Source organism: Vidua macroura, chromosome 4 (assembly GCF_024509145.1).
Source record: "Vidua macroura isolate BioBank_ID:100142 chromosome 4, ASM2450914v1, whole genome shotgun sequence".
NCBI lineage: Eukaryota > Metazoa > Chordata > Aves > Passeriformes > Viduidae > Vidua > Vidua macroura.
This window is the reverse complement of record NC_071574.1, coordinates 36,265,548-36,284,550: the sequence shown is the minus strand read 5'-3', so window position 1 is coordinate 36,284,550 and position 19,003 is coordinate 36,265,548. Positions and strand designations below refer to the sequence as shown.

Genomic DNA, 19,003 nt, shown 5'->3' with positions numbered 1-19,003 from the left:
AAGTCTGATTTGATAATATCTTCTAAGTGGGGAAGTTTTCAGATAAATGATGAAGTTAATGTTGCATTTTCTTTTATTAATAGATTCTGGATTGGTTTGTACAAATATGTTTAGCACTAAAACACATACATGATAGAAAAATCTTACATCGGGACATAAAGTCACAGGTATGTAGGTGGCAATTTTTCAACTGAGTTGTCTTTCAAAGTGATTGCGTTCAGATCTTCCTAGTTTGTTATGTAAACATTTCTAATACTGAAAACACTTCTTCAGTCTGCAGGAGATTTATATATTTATACAAACAGATGAGGCTATTTGCTAAAACTACAAGTGTTACTCATATATTTGTGTGTGGGGACAGAAAAGATTGTTTGACAATGTCAAGTAGCGCTTTCTCTATTAATGAAGTAGGAGTTGTATAAGTCTGGTGTTCCATAGTAGTAAGTAACAATTACTTCAGGGGAATTGAATGGTAGAAAACTTTCTTCTTCTCAAAACATGTAGAGAATAAAAAGTGTGCAATTGTATGAATATTTTAATTAATAGACTTCTTAATGTTTCTGTTATATCTTGTTATATCAAGAATATATTTTTAACCAAAGATGGAACAATACAGCTGGGAGATTTTGGAATTGCCAGAGTTCTGAACAGGTAACTCCTTTTTGATACTGTTTTTCTTGTGACTTAATTTCAATTGCTTTGATGAAGGAAAACACAGTCTGTGCACTTCATGTGAGTTAACCAGTTAACATCCATCCTTGTTTTTGTCTTAGTACTGCAGAGCTGGCACGCACTTGCATAGGAACACCATACTATTTGTCACCTGAAATATGTCAGAACAAGCCTTACAACAATAAAAGGTACTAATAAGGATTTTATTAAATATTTTTGATAAAAAGACGAAAATAAGCTCTTTTAGGAATCTAAAGCTGTTCTAATCAAATGATGGTGAGCATCTGTTAGTTTGTCTCTTACCCAACTAGGTACTGAGCTTCACTCTAGAGGTGGTACCTTAGTAGGTCTGAAGTAGAAAGCAATGTCACGGAGAGATGACTTAGCTTAATGCTCCAAGTTCTAGATATAGCTGTGTCCTTAATTGTGGCTCTACTTTTGCTTATCTGCACAGTGCTTGTACTGCCTTTGTTTATGCACTTCCAATGTGAAACGCTGTTAAGGATGAAACACAATAATTTGATTATCTGAGCACATGATGTGCATAGACGGGTGGCTCAGCTTGCTGCAGATACCTCGTTTATGCCTTTGCTGCCCTGGCAGCAGCCTGTACCTGGTAACAAGTGTCCCCAGAGTAATTAAATGGTAATAATTAAATGTTAGTAAGTTACCCTTCCACAGCACCAAACTGTTGCATTCATTGCTGTGAATGCCTTATACTAATTTCAATGGATTTCTAAGGAGATAAAAATTACTACAATTTTAATTTCTTCTATATGGGGTTTATTATCCAATGGTGTTCTAACCAAATCCTGTAATGAATGAGGGTAAGTTTAGTCACTGCTAAACAGAATAAATTGACTTTGTGAATTGTATTTGGTGATGAAGGTTTTTTTTATTTGTTTAATTCAAAGACCTCAGGCATATGTATATATTTAAACAAAAAAGCCTTTGTCCATATTTTGTCTGATTTCTGTAGCTGAGGTGGTTGTAAATCAGAAGCCAAAATAACATCATCTGATTTTCAGGGTGGCCTTATTTTAGTTGATGAATTGGTTTTGGTATTTTTGTTTCCTTGGGGTTTTGCAGGGTCAAAGAAGTCCATAGAGGGGGGCTTGTGCATACTCAAAAATCCACCCTTTTCTCTTCAGAGGTACAAGTTAACTGGCAATGTTAACCTAGAACTAAGTTTTAAAGTAATGTGTTCTCTTTGATTTAGTGATATCTGGGCCCTTGGTTGTGTTCTCTATGAAATGTGTACGCTTAAACATGCGGTAAGTAGAAATTTAGTGTCTGTAAAAGAATAGTGATTTCAAACAGAATTTATTTCTGATGTTATGCAGCTGTGTTTTAGTTGATGAAATGCTTTCATGGTAGGTGTTTGAAAATTACCTTCAGCATTTTCATCTCCACTTCCTGTGCCAACCAGGACTTTTCATTGGTGTTTTGTTCCATGCCAATCTCTCAGCTGTCTTGGCACTTTTGTTTTTAATGGATTGTATTAGCTGAAAAAATTGTTAGGTGTAATAGTAAAGGATACTAGGAATAGTGGGGGATGTTTGTGGGTTTTTTTGTTTGGTTGGTTTGGGGTTTTTGCTGGTTTTGTTGTTTGGGGTTTTGGGGGTTTTTGCTTGGTTGGGCTGGGTTTTATTCCCAAAAAAGCTTGAATTCACTGAAACCTTCATTGAAAATCTGAATTTGGATTCTGCTTTTTCGCAGATGGATTAATGTATTTCTGTTTAGAACGTAAATAGTGCTTAGAAAAAATTCCCAAGGTGGAAGAGTCGCCTTTTTCCAATTTTTTCTTCTTCTGTCTATGTGTGTGTATAGTCTGAAGAGTGTCTTCATCTTCCATTTGTCTTCTTAGGAAGACAAAAAAATGTTTGGGTGTTTTTCTGTCCTGTTTTGGATTTTTTTTTTTGTGGATTTTGGTGGTTTTTTTGGAGCTTCTTAGTAGCTATTTTTATTAAAAGAAAAAGATTATAACAACATGAAAATGGAAAGAAATATTTTCAAGGGATAAGAATTTAATTTCACTTCCAGCTTTTGTAATTTCTTCTTGATGGGTCTTTTATGTGGCAACACTTCTGACAAGGTTTAATTTCTGAGAGTTGATGTCAACAATTTGTTTTCTGTAAGCTGGGTGATACATATTATTTTCTTTTTATTGTACAAAGGAATTGAAATGGTTCCCTCTGTTATCTGAGCTTAAACTGAAGTCCGAGCATTCCCTTGGATTTCATCCTGAATGAGTGTGACTACTTTACATTCTGTAATTTGAAATGGGGGGTTGCTAAAAGAGGCAGAAGGCATGTTGTGGTTCAAAGGCTTTGGAAGAGGAGATCAAGCAGATAATTATTTTTTCCCTAGTTATATATCATTGTCAGTCTAGATCTGGAGGGAAGTAATTGTTTGTTAGCAACGTTATGTCTCCATAGTATGAAATACCTGTATTGTGATGGAATTTTAACTGGAATTTTAATTTGGACACTTGGCAACAGATTATTTTGATCTGCTGGTGTTGACCTTGAAAATGTGTGTGTTGAGGGAAAGGAAGGTGCACTGTTAGTTTGGCTTCCTCATCATCTGTATGTGCAGCCTTGCATGTGGACAGGTGATAAGAATAACCATTCTGTTCCTTGTGTGATACAGTTTGAAGCTGGTAACATGAAGAACTTGGTCCTGAAGATAATCTCTGGACCTTTTCCTCCTGTGTCTATGCATTACTCCTATGACCTACGTAATCTGCTGTCACAGCTGTTTAAAAGGAATCCTAGGAATAGACCATCAGTAAACTCCATATTGGAGAAAAACTTTATAGCCAAACGGGTTGAAAAATTTCTCACACCAGAGGTATGGAGTTAGTTTTAATTCTAACTTTGCTAAAAACATTATAGGCCTTTCCTTTTTCTTTATTTTAATTTCTTTATTTAATTACTCTGGAAAACTAGAGTAATGGTATTCCCTAGAGCTCTTATAGACAGGGTCAGTTGAGGAAAAGCTAGTTTTACCATGAACTTCAAAGAAAAGTCTCAAATTATTGTTTGGTAGTTTCCATAAGTAAATCTAAAGTGGCATTTTCTGAAGTACATTGTTTTGTGAGTTTTTCTATATCATGAGGAATCACGACTGAAATGATTTGTTTAGATATACATCTTTTGATAAAATGCTCCTGTTGATTATTTCAGCATTGTTGCTGTATAGAATTTCTTCAATCCTTTTTTTTTTTTTTTTGTAATTTGGAATGGCCTGAGAGCCTATTGTGGAAAATAATGCTAAGTAAAATAATCTTTGAATTTCTTGAGGTTTAAATGTATCATGTTTATATACCCTCAAAGAAGTTGCTTCCTATTCTGTTTAAAGTCTATTAATATAATTTTATATCTAATAATGTCCTTTTAATATGAATCTAGTCAAAAGAGCTCAAGATTAACAAGTGAATAATAGTACTGATACAAGGTAAATAAATATAGAAGAGAAAGGACATGGAGGAAGTGCAGTATGAATAATTCTTACAGATTCTAACTCACAACTAAAGAAATGTCTTGAAAAGGCCATATATAATTGGAATTTCTGAATTTCTGTGTTGAAATACACTTTCATCTTACTTCAGATCGAAGTCCCAAAGATTAAATTCAGAAATCTTTACAGATAAGTTTGTTCTAACATTTGCAACAGTGATAGTTTGATCTGATTTTATTTCCAGTAGCTAGAATGGATATGAAATTTTTATTTGGAGTTAGTCAGTCAAAGTGTAATTAGTAATAGGCTGTCTCTATCTCCACATGGTGATACTAATTTGTCCTAGATGGGAGTATGAATACTTAGGTGCAATTTTTCCAAATGTACTGCTGTTGTCTTTGACTTGTGTTGCTTCTACAGACTTGGAGGTGTTATCTAATATTTAAAACAACCAAAAAAACCCCACACAGAAAGTACCTTTTATGAAATGTATCAGTCTGGTACATTCATATTCAGCAGGAGGTGGTTGTTCTGTGATACAGCTGTAATGCTTATTTTCTTTCAGTATCATCCTTGGCTAGTGCCGTTGTCCTCTGTTTTCCTTAGTCTAAGCTTAAAAATTATTTCATAGTTGGCATTTTCATGTTGCAACTGTTGCTGAAATCCCATTTTTAAATATAAGGAAATCAATCTTCCAGCTTTATGTAAATTCTTTCTTTAGCTTCATGGCAACTAAGTTGCATTAAAGAGCAGATCTAAATTAGCATCAATTTTTAAAAAAGATAGGGGGCTCTTTGAAAGATCCTGGAGAGTTGGGTTTCTTTTCTGTTAGTAAAGGTGTTATCATGGAAACATCATAATTCAGTTGCTACAGCTTACCACTCAAATAAAAGCTTCAAGATAATTGAAATACCATTAGTAAGAAACTGTATGACTTCTGGCTTACAGAATCTTTGATGCCAGACTCTACAGATTAAAAATTTGCTTTGCCATCATGTGCAGAGTCCTAAGCTATGCACTTTAGTTCTTGTCTTGGATTTTTTTTCAGGTTCAACTGCTCAGCATCCATTGTAACTGATTGGTACAAATCAAAGGAATCTGGGTAGTTCAAGATTCTGTAAAAGACTATTCCTGAACTGACTCTTTTCATTTATCCTTGCTGCTCTTCCTTGAATACTTTTCATTTATACTATATAGGTTTTGAGGTGTTTGGTTCAGAGCTACCTACAGTATTTAAGATGATGGCCTATTAATATTTGAATATTCTTTGTCTAGTCTCAAATTTTTCACCCCAGTAAGACTGCTTTCCGTATTTTATTATGCTAATTTGATATGCCTGACAGCACACCATATATAATTTCCAGATATCTGCATATGTGGTCATCTTCCCATCTTGAAAGGGATAGCAACACTTTAAAACTGCAAACATTTTTAAAGAACTATTTTTTAACACAAGATGTATGAAAACTTGAGGTGAACTTTAGCAGCTACTCAGAAATCTAAAATGAATTACGCATAAAGATCGTGTTGATGCTCACATTAATTTTTTTCTAGCTTGTTAGCTAGTTCATGAATGAGATAACGTGTGTCACCCAGAAGTCAGACTAAATTGCTTTTTAAAATTACTTGAGTAATTATGCCAAAAATGTTTGAAAATACTCCAGCTTCATATTGGTGTTAGTAATACTAGATTCAGTGCATAAAGTTCCATAAATGCATAAATTCATTTTCATGTAATTTACAGTAAATGCTCTTAGCTAGATGCTTACTGCTAATGGCACACTTGTCTGAAAATAAGTTATTCCTAGCTTTGGTCTCAGGTATATTGACTAACTCTTCAAATTGTTTAGCTCATTGCAGATGAATTCAGTCATAAAACTTTCCACAAGTTTGGACCACATGCTTCACCAGGTAAGCTGGTGTCTACACTGCTTTTGCTTTCAGCTCTGTCAAGATCATGTATGTAGCTTTGTTCTTTTACTAGGGTTTTTTTTTTTTTTGGTGTGTTCTCACACCTGACTGTAGAATTTTCAGGAAGAAAGAGAGCAGAAGCAATTTCCTCCTCTCCCCCAGGGAGCTGGACATATGTTGGTTACAAATAATGCAAATACAAGCTATGGGCCTGTAATATACTGTGTACTTTTTCCTCTTGCAGTATGCTACACTTCCGAAACTTAAGGAGACAGTGTAGACTGCAAATAATGGAACTAATTCATATGCTATGATTGTATGACTTTTTATCCCTTAGGAATGAAAAATGGTTAATGAGAAGTACAATTTCTTCCAAAAAAATGTGAGACACTTTATTAGAAATTCCAAGATAAAGTCTGGGTTCAGTCTAATTCAGTAAAATTTCTGCTAGTGGTAACAAAGAAGATTAATTCTGTCAAGATGGTCTTACTTCATTTTACTGCATTAGTTTGCCTTTTTTTCCCCTAGATTTCTTTCCCAGTTACTTTATTTCCCTGTAATTATTTGATGCTCTGGCAAGGGCTTTAGTATCTTTTGATAGTGTTGCTGACCTCCTGTTCTGTGGTAAGAGAGCCCTGCTAACCCAGAATCAAACTCACAATATTGGTGTATATTCAGAAACTCTATGGGGAAAACAATATCCCTGAAGGCCATTGAAGCTCTTCTAGAACTCATATTCTGGTGACATTAGCATTACAGGTTTCAGTTCAGTGTTGTTAGTGGAGAAAGCCTGTCTCTCCATTCCGTTAGGAAACCTCTTCCCTGTGTGCGTGAGCACTGTACACTTAAGCAAGGCAGCTGAATGAAATGCCAGTTATCCAGCTTGAAGAACTAAAATGTAAAAGCACAGGAATTGTTTTCTTCTATTTCTCATCAAACTTAGACAAGCTAGTACATCAGCTTATGTGAATGAAATGTTAGTGGTTTGTTACAGGTTCAGGAGGATGCCCATGCACAACAAACCTGAAACCCAACTGTAACTGCAAATCAAATTTGCTTTTATTACTAGTTGTAGCAAATAATACATACAGACCTCTGGCTCCTGCAAAGCTGCTGGGCAGGCAAAGAACACGGAGAACATGGTGCTCATGCAGGGGGCCAGGCAGGCAGTGCACCTTCAGGGCATCCCCTGGATCCACACAGTGTACATCCAGTTCTTGTCCCCTCCACCCCAGACCCGCACCTCAAGGCTTCTCCTCAGGAGTGGAATTTTTCCAGATATGACATCTGGCCGGCGTGTGAGATGAGGCCACAGCGGCTCGTGATCCCACCTCCATGCTAACAGCAGCTCCATTGCGCATTGTTCTCTTTCACAAGTTAAGTTCCCACTAATGGACCAATGCATTGTTTCTCTTTCAAAGGTCAAGTTCCCACCAGTTATGCAGTAAAGTTTTCCTCATTGTCTTGTGGATGTACACAAGAGCAGACCAAATACGGCTGGGCCTTAAACACGACTTCGGTCCCCGACACAGAGTACATCCGTTTTTCTCTAGTTTTGCTGTTCTAAGACTTTTAAGAGTTTTAGAAAGGGAAATATCATTCACTGGCCAGTCTGGGTAGCTCAAACCCAGGGTTTTTTTATTGTTGTTTTTTTTGTCTTTTCAGCTCAAAGACCAGTTCAAGAACCAACACTGACTTCAGTTGCACCAGCTCAGAAAATTACCAAACCTGCTGCAAAATATGGAGTGCCTTTAACTATCAGGAAGTCTTGTGGTGCACCTAAAAAGCCTAATGAGAAGAAGCCATTGACTAAAATTAGACAGGTAAGAAGCCAAGTTAGTTAAATTGAGCTGTTTTGTTCATACATTATGTAAATACTATGCCTTCCTTTTCAAAATGTCTCGGTATGTGAACATGCTTCATGCACCTGCAGAGAAAGTAGAACTAGTAGTTTAAATGCTTGGCTTGTTTCATTATTGATTGTTTGTTTAGTTGGTTTTAATATAGTTTTTGTAAATGCCTACTTTAGACTTGGGTGTTAATTCCAAGGCTGAATTACATTTGTGTGTTTTCATTTTCTTTGTTGGTGTTAACCACTCCTAGAAATATTGGAGGCCTGTCAGGTACACCAAGATCATTGACACTGGATGGGAACCTTTGCATCCTTTTTCTTAGTTCCAAAATAATTCAAATTTTCAAAATAGACAAACTTTTTCTAGCCATTTTACAAAGTATTGTTTGGCAGAGAAACTGTGTAGTTGAAAGAGAAATTTTCCAGATCTAATTCCATGAGCTAATGAGAAAGTCTTCTGTATACTGTCATAGAGTACTTCTGATCTTTCTTCCTGTGGTCTTCTTTGTATTTCTTATTACATAAAGTTTTTATTCTCTCTTTTTATTCCATTAATTACCGTATGGTCAGGAGTTGTTTTTGCTACAGCTAGTTTTGAGCTATATGCACATGCCAAACTACTAGCAACCAAGAGGCTGCTGCTTCAGCAAGAGAACTAGTTCAGATTTTATCTGAATAAGTAACATGGTTGTTGTTGTTGTGGGATTTGTTTTGGGATTATTTTTTTCCTCTCCCATGGCACTTCAGGAAGCATAATACTAAGACCTCTATCTGTCTGTCAAAGTTGTAGGTGGATAGAAAATTATCCTTGAGGTGCAAATTATCTGTGAAGTTCAACAGTTATCAGAAGTTTAGAGAAGAGTTCATTGATCACACAAGCCTTGTTGGCTCTTGAAACACAGCTTGAAAAAGCAAGAAAGGAGAGTGCAGACTTCTTGTGTGACCTTATCAAATCACGAGGTTTATGTGTTCTAACGCTTGATTGGAAAGCCATCTATAGGTCTTTGTCATGGGTTTCACCAGCCAACACTTATCCAACTTGCCTTGAGACTTAATGTGGCAGGGGAGAGACTGAAGAAATATCCTCTTCCCACATGGAATGAGTCAGTAATGCTGCTATGCTAAGACAGTCTTTTTGTGAATTGTACCTGGTGATAAGATGCAGGATAGAAACAATGGCTACAACTTAATATAAATTTTCTTCTCTGAGTCTGAGCTTGCAGATCTTAGCTGGCTTTTCAGAGGAGCATGTAACAATTTATTACATTTTATTTAGTAATATTTCATTAACATTATATTATTACAAGTCTCTAAAGGTTTCCAACTTCTGCAATACTTGATTTTAAATTACCCATTTGACTGCATGTTGTCAAAAGAAAATACTGTGAAGCTCTGTGTGTTCTAGTATGGTCAGAAAAAAAATCTTTAAAGGTAATGATGGCTTTTTTGAGAAGATTGAACAGCACATTTTGTTAACTATAGACTGTGGTGTCATAGGTAACAAGAACCTTAGTTAGGAGTTGGAACCAAGTGAAATACCAAGCAAAAGAACCCTAGGATAACCTTCCAAATAAGAGAATCTTAATATCTAGGCCCCCTCAAAGAGTTTCTATAAAGAAAAGGTTGTAATGAAGAGCGATACTACCAAAGAAGAAAAATTAAGACAAAACATATTTAAAAATCACTACCTTCAGCTTTTGAAGAGCTTTTAGTACAGGATACCCGTATATCCTAGCAGTCCTTTTCACTTCAAACCTCCTGAATAATCAAGTATTTTAAACCCATTTAGTACACACTCAGCTGTGACGTTAAGAATATGTTTTCTGATCGAATTTTTCTCTCATTCTGTCACCTTTCATGCAGGCATTTCCAACCCCATTGATGGAAATTATGCCAGTAGAAAAAAGGAGGAAAATGTTTGAGGTATCATGAAATCATCTGTTTTCAAATTGAGCAAAAACCAAGTCCACAGCAAGAATGACAACATACAACCTTCAAACCTTTCCTCCTCATCTTTTTTCCCCAAACATTATATAGCAATGATTTCTTTTTTTTAATCTTCATGGACATACACCAGCAATTGGATCAGTAACCCATCTTGATAGAGACTTGACAGAGTAATGGCTCAGTAATAAATACCAAATTATATGCTTATTTTTCAGGAACCTTCAAAAAAGAAAAGATTAGAATTGCCTGAAAAAGAAAAACGCCAGAGAGAGCAGGTAGACAAGAGTCTTCAGATTTTTCTTTATTCCCCCATAGAAATTTTAATGACATACCTTGTGGTGTGGTGTGTTGTGTAAGAATATGCAGTAGTTTGATTTCCCTTAACATGTTCCTTAACATGTTTAATCCTTACACATTGCAGATCAGTTTACCGAAGGCAGATGAAATGAGAAGATTGGAAAAAGAAAGGGTAAAATATGTTTAAAATGTGTTAAGAGTGAAGTTCAATTTTTACTTAGTGGTTCCTTGAATTTTGTTTTCCTGTATTGTTTTCTCCTTCAGATGGAACGAATAAACAGAGCCAGGGAACAAGGATGGAGGAATGTGCTTGGTTCAGGTGGAAGTGGTGTTAAGGTTGGCAGCAGATGCAGAAATGTGGTGCAGTCTGTTCTCCCCACCTTTGATTGTATGAAATGGTCTTCTCTTTTCAGAAGGATTTGCTCTTGGAGGTCAACTCTTGAGGCTGTCCATTACTAATCTGTGATAATTTGAGATAGACTGTAACAGCTCCTCCCTGGCCTTTTGGAGATTATGTGCAATTTTCATTTTTAATGTTTCTAAATTTCTCTTCTCTTCCGCTAGTAATCTCTTCTCTTTCTGCTAATAATGGTTTTCATGCACCACTTTCTGACTTCCACACCTGCTTTTGCTACTTTTCCTGTGCTGAGTGTATGCATGAGCAGCTTCTTTCACATTCAAGTTTGTTCTAGAATTTTTTTGTTCCCAGGTTTTCATATTATAGTAATGGACCTCTTTCCCAGTATTAAACACTTGTTTCTAAACATTCCTTGTTATTTAGCAACTTAAGTGTTTCTATATATCAATAAGATGTTTAGGAGGGGGCTAAAAATTTTTGAGTAAATCTTTTTTTAATGCAGTGTAGCACATACACTTTGTTTAGCCATTCACTTTGTGCATAATTTAATCTGATTCCCATGACTGTTTCCTTTTTCCTATTTGTGCATGTCATAGTTTCATGGAAACATAACTGTCCTGGAAAGTAATCTCATCAATTTAGTTGATTATAAGGGTCTAGGTACTTTCATCAGAGCCAGTGCAGGAATTTAAGTAGTACTATGGTAAGTCTATCTGACAATAGAAAGTGGATTGAAACACAGGGATTTGTTGTGGTGGTAGTGAGTCTTATGAAAATACTGGGCATAAACATGTTCAGTAGGGTTTTTGTAAGCAAGTTTGACTGAGCAATAAAGTCAAAATGGATAGAGGTTTTATTGCTATTCCTTGTACAAAAATGAGGAACACACAAACACCAACCAGGTTTCAGTAGCTGCTTATTAAATATTTCCTTTCAAAATATATATCATCTTTAGATGTGTGCTGCACTTCATATAAGTAAAGCTTAAATACAAATACAAACTTAAGCATACCAGACTTTAAAAACTACAAAGTGCTAATTTAATTTTAAAAAATTGAAAAAATGGAGTTTGTTTCCTATGTTGTCCTCCTCTCCTTCAAGATCAAACTGGCAGGCACCAATACAAGCTCCCATACAACATGATATACATGTATCCTCATGTTTGGATGAGAGCTGGCTGTGTTCCTGAACACAGTGTTTCTAATTTAATCAGTTTTACTGTGAACATACGAACTGTTCTATTGTAGGTCCAGCTGCATTGTTATCTGTATTCTCAGTTATCTAGGGAAACTGAGGCCAGTGAGTGTGTCTGTATTCACCAAGTGTCACTGGTGTAAAACATCGTGGTAGTTGGAAAAATCATTGAGATGTCGTCTTCAAATTGGCTAGTTGAGTACAAATCATACTGCAGGCTGCTAGTTTACCATCATTTCTGGTTTCCATATACTATTATAATATTCTCACTTAATTATATTTTTCCTTTCTGCAGCATGAAAGCAGTATATCCAGGAACTCTCTGACAGTGCAGTTGAATATCATTGTTCAAGCTTTCCAATAACACAAGCCATACAGCCTCTTACAAAGGCACAGCAGAGTCATGCATTGCATGATTCTGTCTTCCTGTTTTCTTTTCGGTTTGGTTGCTGGCACCTGTTTCTGAAGAAAAGTAGAGAAAGACATGGCAAGTGTTTGGCTTTGGGTTTGTGGTTCTAGCAGGAACTGTAACTGTTCTCCAGACTGTTATGAGCACCTGCTTCATTTAACTTGCCTGAAGAATGATGACCATTCTCTAGTATTTCTTTAGATTTTGGAAACTGAATTCTAATAATCATATGTGAAATCTTGAATAGTGTCTAAACCAAGACTCTTCCTTCTATTTGTAGAAATCACAGTCTTGTATAGTTACTTTTATTCAGACCAACAATCTACCGCATATTTGTTTGAATACCTAAGTAAATCCTTGATTTAGCACTCTCATCTGGATTGTGGGGAGCCATTGATGGCACTGAACAACAGAAACTCAGAATGTAAGATAAATTCTGTTGTCAAATATAGTCTCTTCAAGAACTTCTAAACAGGCAGTCTTAAACCTGTCACTTCTGTACACACCTGATTGAATATATATTAAATACTTCAGACTACTCTGGAAGGTAGATTGACACTGTTATTGAAACAAATTCCATAGATTTACTACCATGGGCTATTTGACTGCTTCCCCCAGGCATGAAGGAAACATTTTTATGCATGTGCTGACAACCTTAACCTTGTTTTTCCAGTTTCACATTTTCTACATCCATCCTTGGCTATTACTGTACACAGCTGCTTGAAACATTACTTTCTTCATTATTTTCACTTGAAAATTCTACAGGAATTCTAATGCTTTGAGAATGACAGGTATAATTTGCACAAAGCAGTACCTTGTGGTAGGTGTTCCCCTGATCTGGGCTTTAGTAGAGAAGCATCTCAAGTCTAGTGATGGAAATAAAATGGTAGGTTGGGTGGCAATGGGGATTCTCAGATAAATCAGCACTTAGTGCCATTCAGCAAACTTAAAACTATGCTTGACTGTTTCCAGCTTCATGAAAAAAATGTGTGTTTGTTACTACTTCAGTTGGACTTGTATCACTTTTTTTGCTAAAACTTTGATTTTGGCCATGTAGCATTATCTATCTCTGTTTACACTTCAATGGAGTCATTTTCAATGACTTCCAAAATGTGTGAGAGATGGCTCATGTATAACTGGACTATTTTTAAAGGAAGATAAAATGGTGTTTTATTCTGGACTGCTAATAAAAAAAAATTAATTTATCTATCATGTAATTCATTAAAATAGCGGCATGCCAGGGATAAAACTAGGACCAATTTAAAATTGTTGCAGACTATGTTAATATTATTAGTACTCTGCTGAAGAAGTAGAAATTGGAAGAGCCTATTAAAAGCAGTATTTGTGGTTTCCACTCTACCCCTTTTGGTTTCCAGGCACCATATTATGTCGGTGGAGGTGGTGTTGGTCCTTTTCCTGTGTCTTCCAGAGGACGCTATGAACACTATCATGCTATTTTTGACCAGATGCAACAGCAAAAGGAAAATGTCTTCAGAGTAGCTGAAGAGAGGGAAGCCAAATTGAGGGCGAAACTACAAGACCAAGGAGTTGTTGAAAGGTATGACTACCTTCCATTAGAAGCTACATGTGTTCTGCTTTAGATGAAAGTAATGAAAGTTACTGTACGTATTTGTCTACAGAGGAATTCCACCTGGAACACGTCCAGGAGTTCCTAAGGGACCTGCAGGTCATCACCATTTACCCGATGTTGGTGCAGTTAGGAAAAAAGTGAAAAGATTGAAGGAGGTGTCTAAACAAGCCAATGCAAACAGGTTGGACTATGATAATCCGTGGATCTGTCCCTCCATGTTAGATTCTTGTTCTGTGTCTGGTTTCGTTCAGTAGTTGAGCATGTCTCAAAATCACTTCTATTCATTGGTATTGTGCTGCCTGTTTGTTTGTCAGACCCTCACAGACCACAATTCTTTTAGAGCCAATGAAGATCTTGGCTTTTCCAAAAATGGAAAAAATAGTTGAAATAAGCAAACCTACCTAAAGTAGATTTCAGACAAAATTGTTGGCTTAATGTGGTTGCACATAACAACATAAGCCTCCTCCTTTGCTTTGTTCATCATTCAACTTTTTGTGTTACCTGACAAGATACTTCTTTCTCCCATCATCTTATTCTTCCTGCCTTCTCTGCACCTGTTTCTAGTACTGCAAAGCATCTAGAATGATCCCAGAATTGTTGGCTCCTGTTTATTGATTGGTGGAAAACTTCTAGGAGCTTTCTTCATTGAGATATGAATGCCAGATGTTGTAATGGTGTGCAACCTCTAATTCGGTATTCAAATAGTGAATTAGAAGATCTAAGTCTAATCATTGTAAATAGGGTATTTTTATATAAAATGATTGTAAGCAAGTACTGATTTTCTTTTTAATGTTTTCACTCTTTCAAATAGCTTCTTCAAACTTATTTGCTCTCCTTTAGATCTTGTAATATTGCCCAAAGAACTGTGTTGGCAGTTGTGACTAGTAAATGGAAAAATACCATTTTCCTGGAAGTTTAGTTCTGTGAACGTTACTAACTGACTTTCCAGAGGCACAGATTTTCTCCTTCATTACTTAAACTTTTGCAGAGCCAATCATCTGTTCCATGGAGGAAGAAATAAATTGAGTTAATGTGAGAAAAAGGAAGTGGCCAAAGAAACAATTTATTCTTATAAACTAAATTAATTCAATTTTATGTTCTAATATCATATGTATTTGCAATTATAGATTTTTTGCTGTTTTAAAATTTGCAGCAATAACATCATGCTTAACACTGATATTACAGTTCTGAAAGCTCTGAGGTATATTTTATATTTGTTATAGTAGGTTGGACTGTTGTGAGATAATTAAAATTTTTCCTTCCAGTATAGGAAGGTATTTTTTGCCAGCTGTAGTTAAATGTATTTCCTCCTCTATTTATTCTCAGTGCTTTGCACGAAGTGCACAATCCCCAACTCTTGCTTCTTAGGAATCACCAACTCTTGCTTCTTAGGAAGCAGTTTGACTCATACATTTGTAAATACTAGATTATATTTGTCTATACATGGATAAACTGTTTTAAATGTTTTAAAATGGAGAGAAACGATAGCAGAGTGCTGCAAATTGTAAATAACACAGAGACTGGGAAGAGAAATCAGTTCAGCATTTCTCAAATACATGAATTCGGAAGCACTCAATGAAAACACTGTCCAGAAGTTTCAAAATAGGCAGAGATGGGTTTTTTCTGTTTATAAACTGGATTACTGGTGGCTGTAAATTGAGGCACTGTCTCTTAGCATCTTAAATGTTAAGAATCTGTATGTTACCTAGAAGCAATTTTTATTATCATAGCCAGCCTAGCTGTATTTCTGTCCTGGACTTAATTCGTCCAGCTGAAGGCAAGTGTTCATGATGTTTTGCTCAAAGAAAGAATTTAAATAACAAGAACTTTGTTAAAGATAGTCAATTTAGGGCATATATTGAAGAAGCGGAGAAATCTTCAAGTTGAAGTATTTTTCGTTGTATTACCATTATTGTAAAGCTAAGTATATTCAGTGTCAACGATATTGAAGAACTGTCTCAGGTGGAAGTGCAGCCCAGCAGAAATCTAGCTGAAATGTTGTAGGAAAATGAGTCACTCACCTTTAGAGTAAGAAAAAACATTTTCATGAAATGTTCATAAAATTTTGAGGTAAGATGTTCCTGTGAACTTGGTTTGAGCAAATAGGACTGTCTTGGTTTGAGTTTTTTTGGAAAGACCTCTCCTCCAACACTGTAAGGTTCATGATGTATGACAAACTTCAGCTGCATAACAGGCCTTTGCACAGATTTCTCTATCCACCAATTGAGCTCATATGTAGTTAAAAGGTAGAGTAAAAATCTTTTAGTGAATCAGGTATGTGTACACAAAGATTGGCAAGTGTTTGTTTTTTGACCAGTAACACTATGTGGATTGTCTTGCCTTTCCAGAGCAATGTTTGTTTTATTGTATCAAAGTGGTTTTATCTCTGTCTTCCTTTTAATGAATTGTAGCATGTGGAAAAAAATTCATTTCCTTTTTGATTGGGGGGTGAAGGGGCAAAATAATAAAATGCAGGTATTTTAATTAGTGTGCTAATTAATTATTAATTAGTAGACTTTCCTGTATTACAAAATGATTCTTTCTTTAACTGCCTCAGTCTAATGGAGTATTGCTATCAGCGTATTCCCATTTCTTCCTGACTGTTGGCAAACCCCAATGGTCCTCAGTTAAAGGAGGCTTAGGGAACCTTGGAAAGGCCTCATCATTCTACCATTTGTAGACTATCTTAAACCATTTCTTAGTGTGTTGGTTTAATTTTAGTATGAAATGTCTCTGGGTCTACTTCTGAGGAATTTGTCAGAATCTGGTTCCTCTATGATGTTATAAATGTACTTGTAGAGTTGCAGGATGCTCAGTTATGGTAAACTAAATGTAGCCTTCTTGTCTTCCCAAGCAGGTCCCTGACCTAGGGTGAAACTTGTCAAAAAACAATCATCTTCTTATGGCTAATTCTAGGGTAGGAAAATTCCTTCATGGACCCTTTGAAAAAAAAAACAAAAAAAAAAAATCCCCCAAGAGTCCCTAAAAGGAATTGCCAGAACACTCTGAGAATAGTAGCACTGTAGTAATTCCCTAAGTGATGGAAGCTCTTACTGCAAATATAGGGCAGTCTGGAAAGGCTGTCACAGTATTGACCTTACTGATTGGCTCATGTGATGAGTTCTTGCTTGTCTCTGAAGGGAAATCTTGAAGGAATCTTCTTTGTCACAAATTATAACAGTAATGAAACAAGCCGAGACACTTCCAGAAATAATCGTAGCAAGATTGTGTTTTGACCTTCATTTTTCTTTCAATGACAAGGATCTGGAAGAGCAACAGTATAGTGTTTTGGATTTATTTTTTTAATAGTTCTTCTTACTTTTACTAAGCCTATTTTCCTCCATTTTGTGGAAGTCTGACTTGTATTTTGGCTGATGAAAGGCATTTTTTGAAGATGTCTTACTCATATAAAGTTACTTTTTTCCCCTGTGTGTTCTAGTTAGAATAAGTGAAGGGGGAGGACAGTGGGGGCGGTGGTGCTTACTGTGTCATATTTCAGAGACTTTCATCTTGCTGTGTTGAAATTACTCAGGCAAAAAGGATGGATAGCTGCAGATAGAGCAAAGCAAGTTGAAGAATTCTGGCAACGAAAGAGAGAAGCCATGGAAAATAAAGCTCGAGCTCAGGGGCACATGGTATGAAATCTGGTCTTCCTGTGTGTATTACTGTTTCAGCATGCTTTGTGAGTCTTTGAAGTAGCATCATAAGTAAAATGCTGACTAAATATTTTCCTTAAGTCTTGAAAAAAACAGAGAGAATGGGAGATAAGTTTTCTGCGTTTTATTGCTAATTTTAATAAAACGTAACATAATCATGTAGTACAGTTCTCATTACTTCAAGCTTATTAACAAAGGAAATTATTTTTGTTTGCATGTGTCTAACTTGCTATTGTGAATTTTAGAAGATTCATTTACATTTTTTTCTGTTTATACTTTGGAGTCTTGTTTAAAGTTAAACTTCGTGTTATACAGTAGCTTGAACTGAAAATGAAGTCTGATTAAACTGATACAGCTAATGATCAGACATAGTGCTGCATGCTAGGGAAACATTCTGCTTATTGAAAAGGTATTATAAAGTCATCCATATCTGTCTCTGTTGACTCTTATAAAACCTTTACTCTTTAGAAATTAAGTAGAAGATAGTGTCATCAAATGTTCTTTATGCTTATGGTTCTAAATTCAGTATTCCTTCAGGAAGTTCGTTTAAAAATATATTGGAAATTACTATGTGTTTTGATAACATGGAGGGTTTTACTTTTTGAGTGTTTCTCCACACTATTCATATGCATTGAGTGACAGTATCTTTGTCAGCTGCTGAAATTGAACTGACTGTGGTGGAGGAGCAGTGAGATGAGACCAACTGCAGATTTATAGCAGCATCTCCTGAGTTATACCTGATAATCAGATTATGATTTAAAGCCTGGTCTTAATGTCAGGGATTATTTCACTTACAGTAAGCAATTTTGCTTTGATTCACTGCTTTGATGAAGTATCCTTAGATTAGTATATATGTTGTAAAATATGAGTCTTCCTTTCTAAAGCAATGGTTCTGTTCTTTAAAATCTTCAAGACCAGTAAATAATTTTGAAAAAAAATGAGCAATTCTTGTCACTACCTCTTCTTGGACAAGTTGTTGGTAGTACCATGTCTTCTTCGCAGTTAGCAGTATCAGTACTGCTTGCATTTCGTTCTTGACTTTGTTGGCATTGGTATGAATTTGAGATCAGTTAATTTAAGATACCCAACTATTCATGTTAATGTTTTCCAGTTTTCTCTAACGTGTTCAATGAGGCTAAATGTTTCAATCTTTGATGGTTCCCATAATAAAACAGGGAGGTTACTGAACAGTTAAGTAAGTAACTTACAGATGTTTAAGACTTATAACTTGAAGCCAGAGTACCAAGTCCATTTCTGGATTTGTCATTGAAAGTGTAAGTTATCAACAGCTTCCTTCCATTTGTGCAGGAAAATAATTTGACTAGCTGGCAGTTGTTCTCATATAAGGATGGGACTGTTGTTTGCACGATGTTGATCTGAAAGGAGAAATCAACAGCTAATAGTCAGCCTTTTGTCTGATGACTGGCACTAATTTACCCAGCTTCTATAAAATGTAATTGTTGTCAATTTTAATTTTCAACTGACAGTCTAAATTTGACTGAGTAGTTGAGTTGATGGTACTTTCAGACATCTGTTTTTTAAGACAGCTGCTGACCTAATTTGCTACTTCACTGTAGCTGTGTGGCATTGCAGAACACAAGTCCTAGTCTTTGAAAATTTAATGTAAGCAGATGAGCAAAATTAACAATCTACA

The 19,003-nt window shown here is 35.8% G+C and overlaps 1 protein-coding gene across 14 annotated transcripts in view; it reads left to right on the top strand.

The window, feature by feature from the left end:
- The window catches only part of NEK1 (NIMA related kinase 1), a 42,836-nt gene that overhangs the window by 6,812 nt on the left and 17,021 nt on the right, over positions 1-19,003 (top strand). For 6 of the 14 annotated variants that reach the window (XM_053975371.1, XM_053975370.1, XM_053975373.1 and 3 more), the window contains exons 5-17: positions 84-167; positions 584-651; positions 774-860; positions 1,892-1,946; positions 3,325-3,525; positions 5,985-6,045; positions 7,711-7,868; positions 10,060-10,119; positions 10,266-10,313; positions 10,406-10,477; positions 13,479-13,660; positions 13,743-13,874; positions 17,226-17,328. In XM_053975371.1, coding sequence (XP_053831346.1) covers positions 84-167; positions 584-651; positions 774-860; positions 1,892-1,946; positions 3,325-3,525; positions 5,985-6,045; positions 7,711-7,868; positions 10,060-10,119; positions 10,266-10,313; positions 10,406-10,477; positions 13,479-13,660; positions 13,743-13,874; positions 17,226-17,328 — 1,311 coding nt within the window. Of the gene's footprint in view, positions 1-83; positions 168-583; positions 652-773; positions 861-1,891; positions 1,947-3,324; positions 3,526-5,984; positions 6,046-7,710; positions 7,869-9,760; positions 9,821-10,059; positions 10,120-10,265; positions 10,314-10,405; positions 10,478-13,478; positions 13,661-13,742; positions 13,875-17,225; positions 17,329-19,003 lie in introns of all 14 variants that reach the window. The other 8 variants (XM_053975375.1, XM_053975374.1, XM_053975380.1 and 5 more) reach the window with 6 other exon arrangements.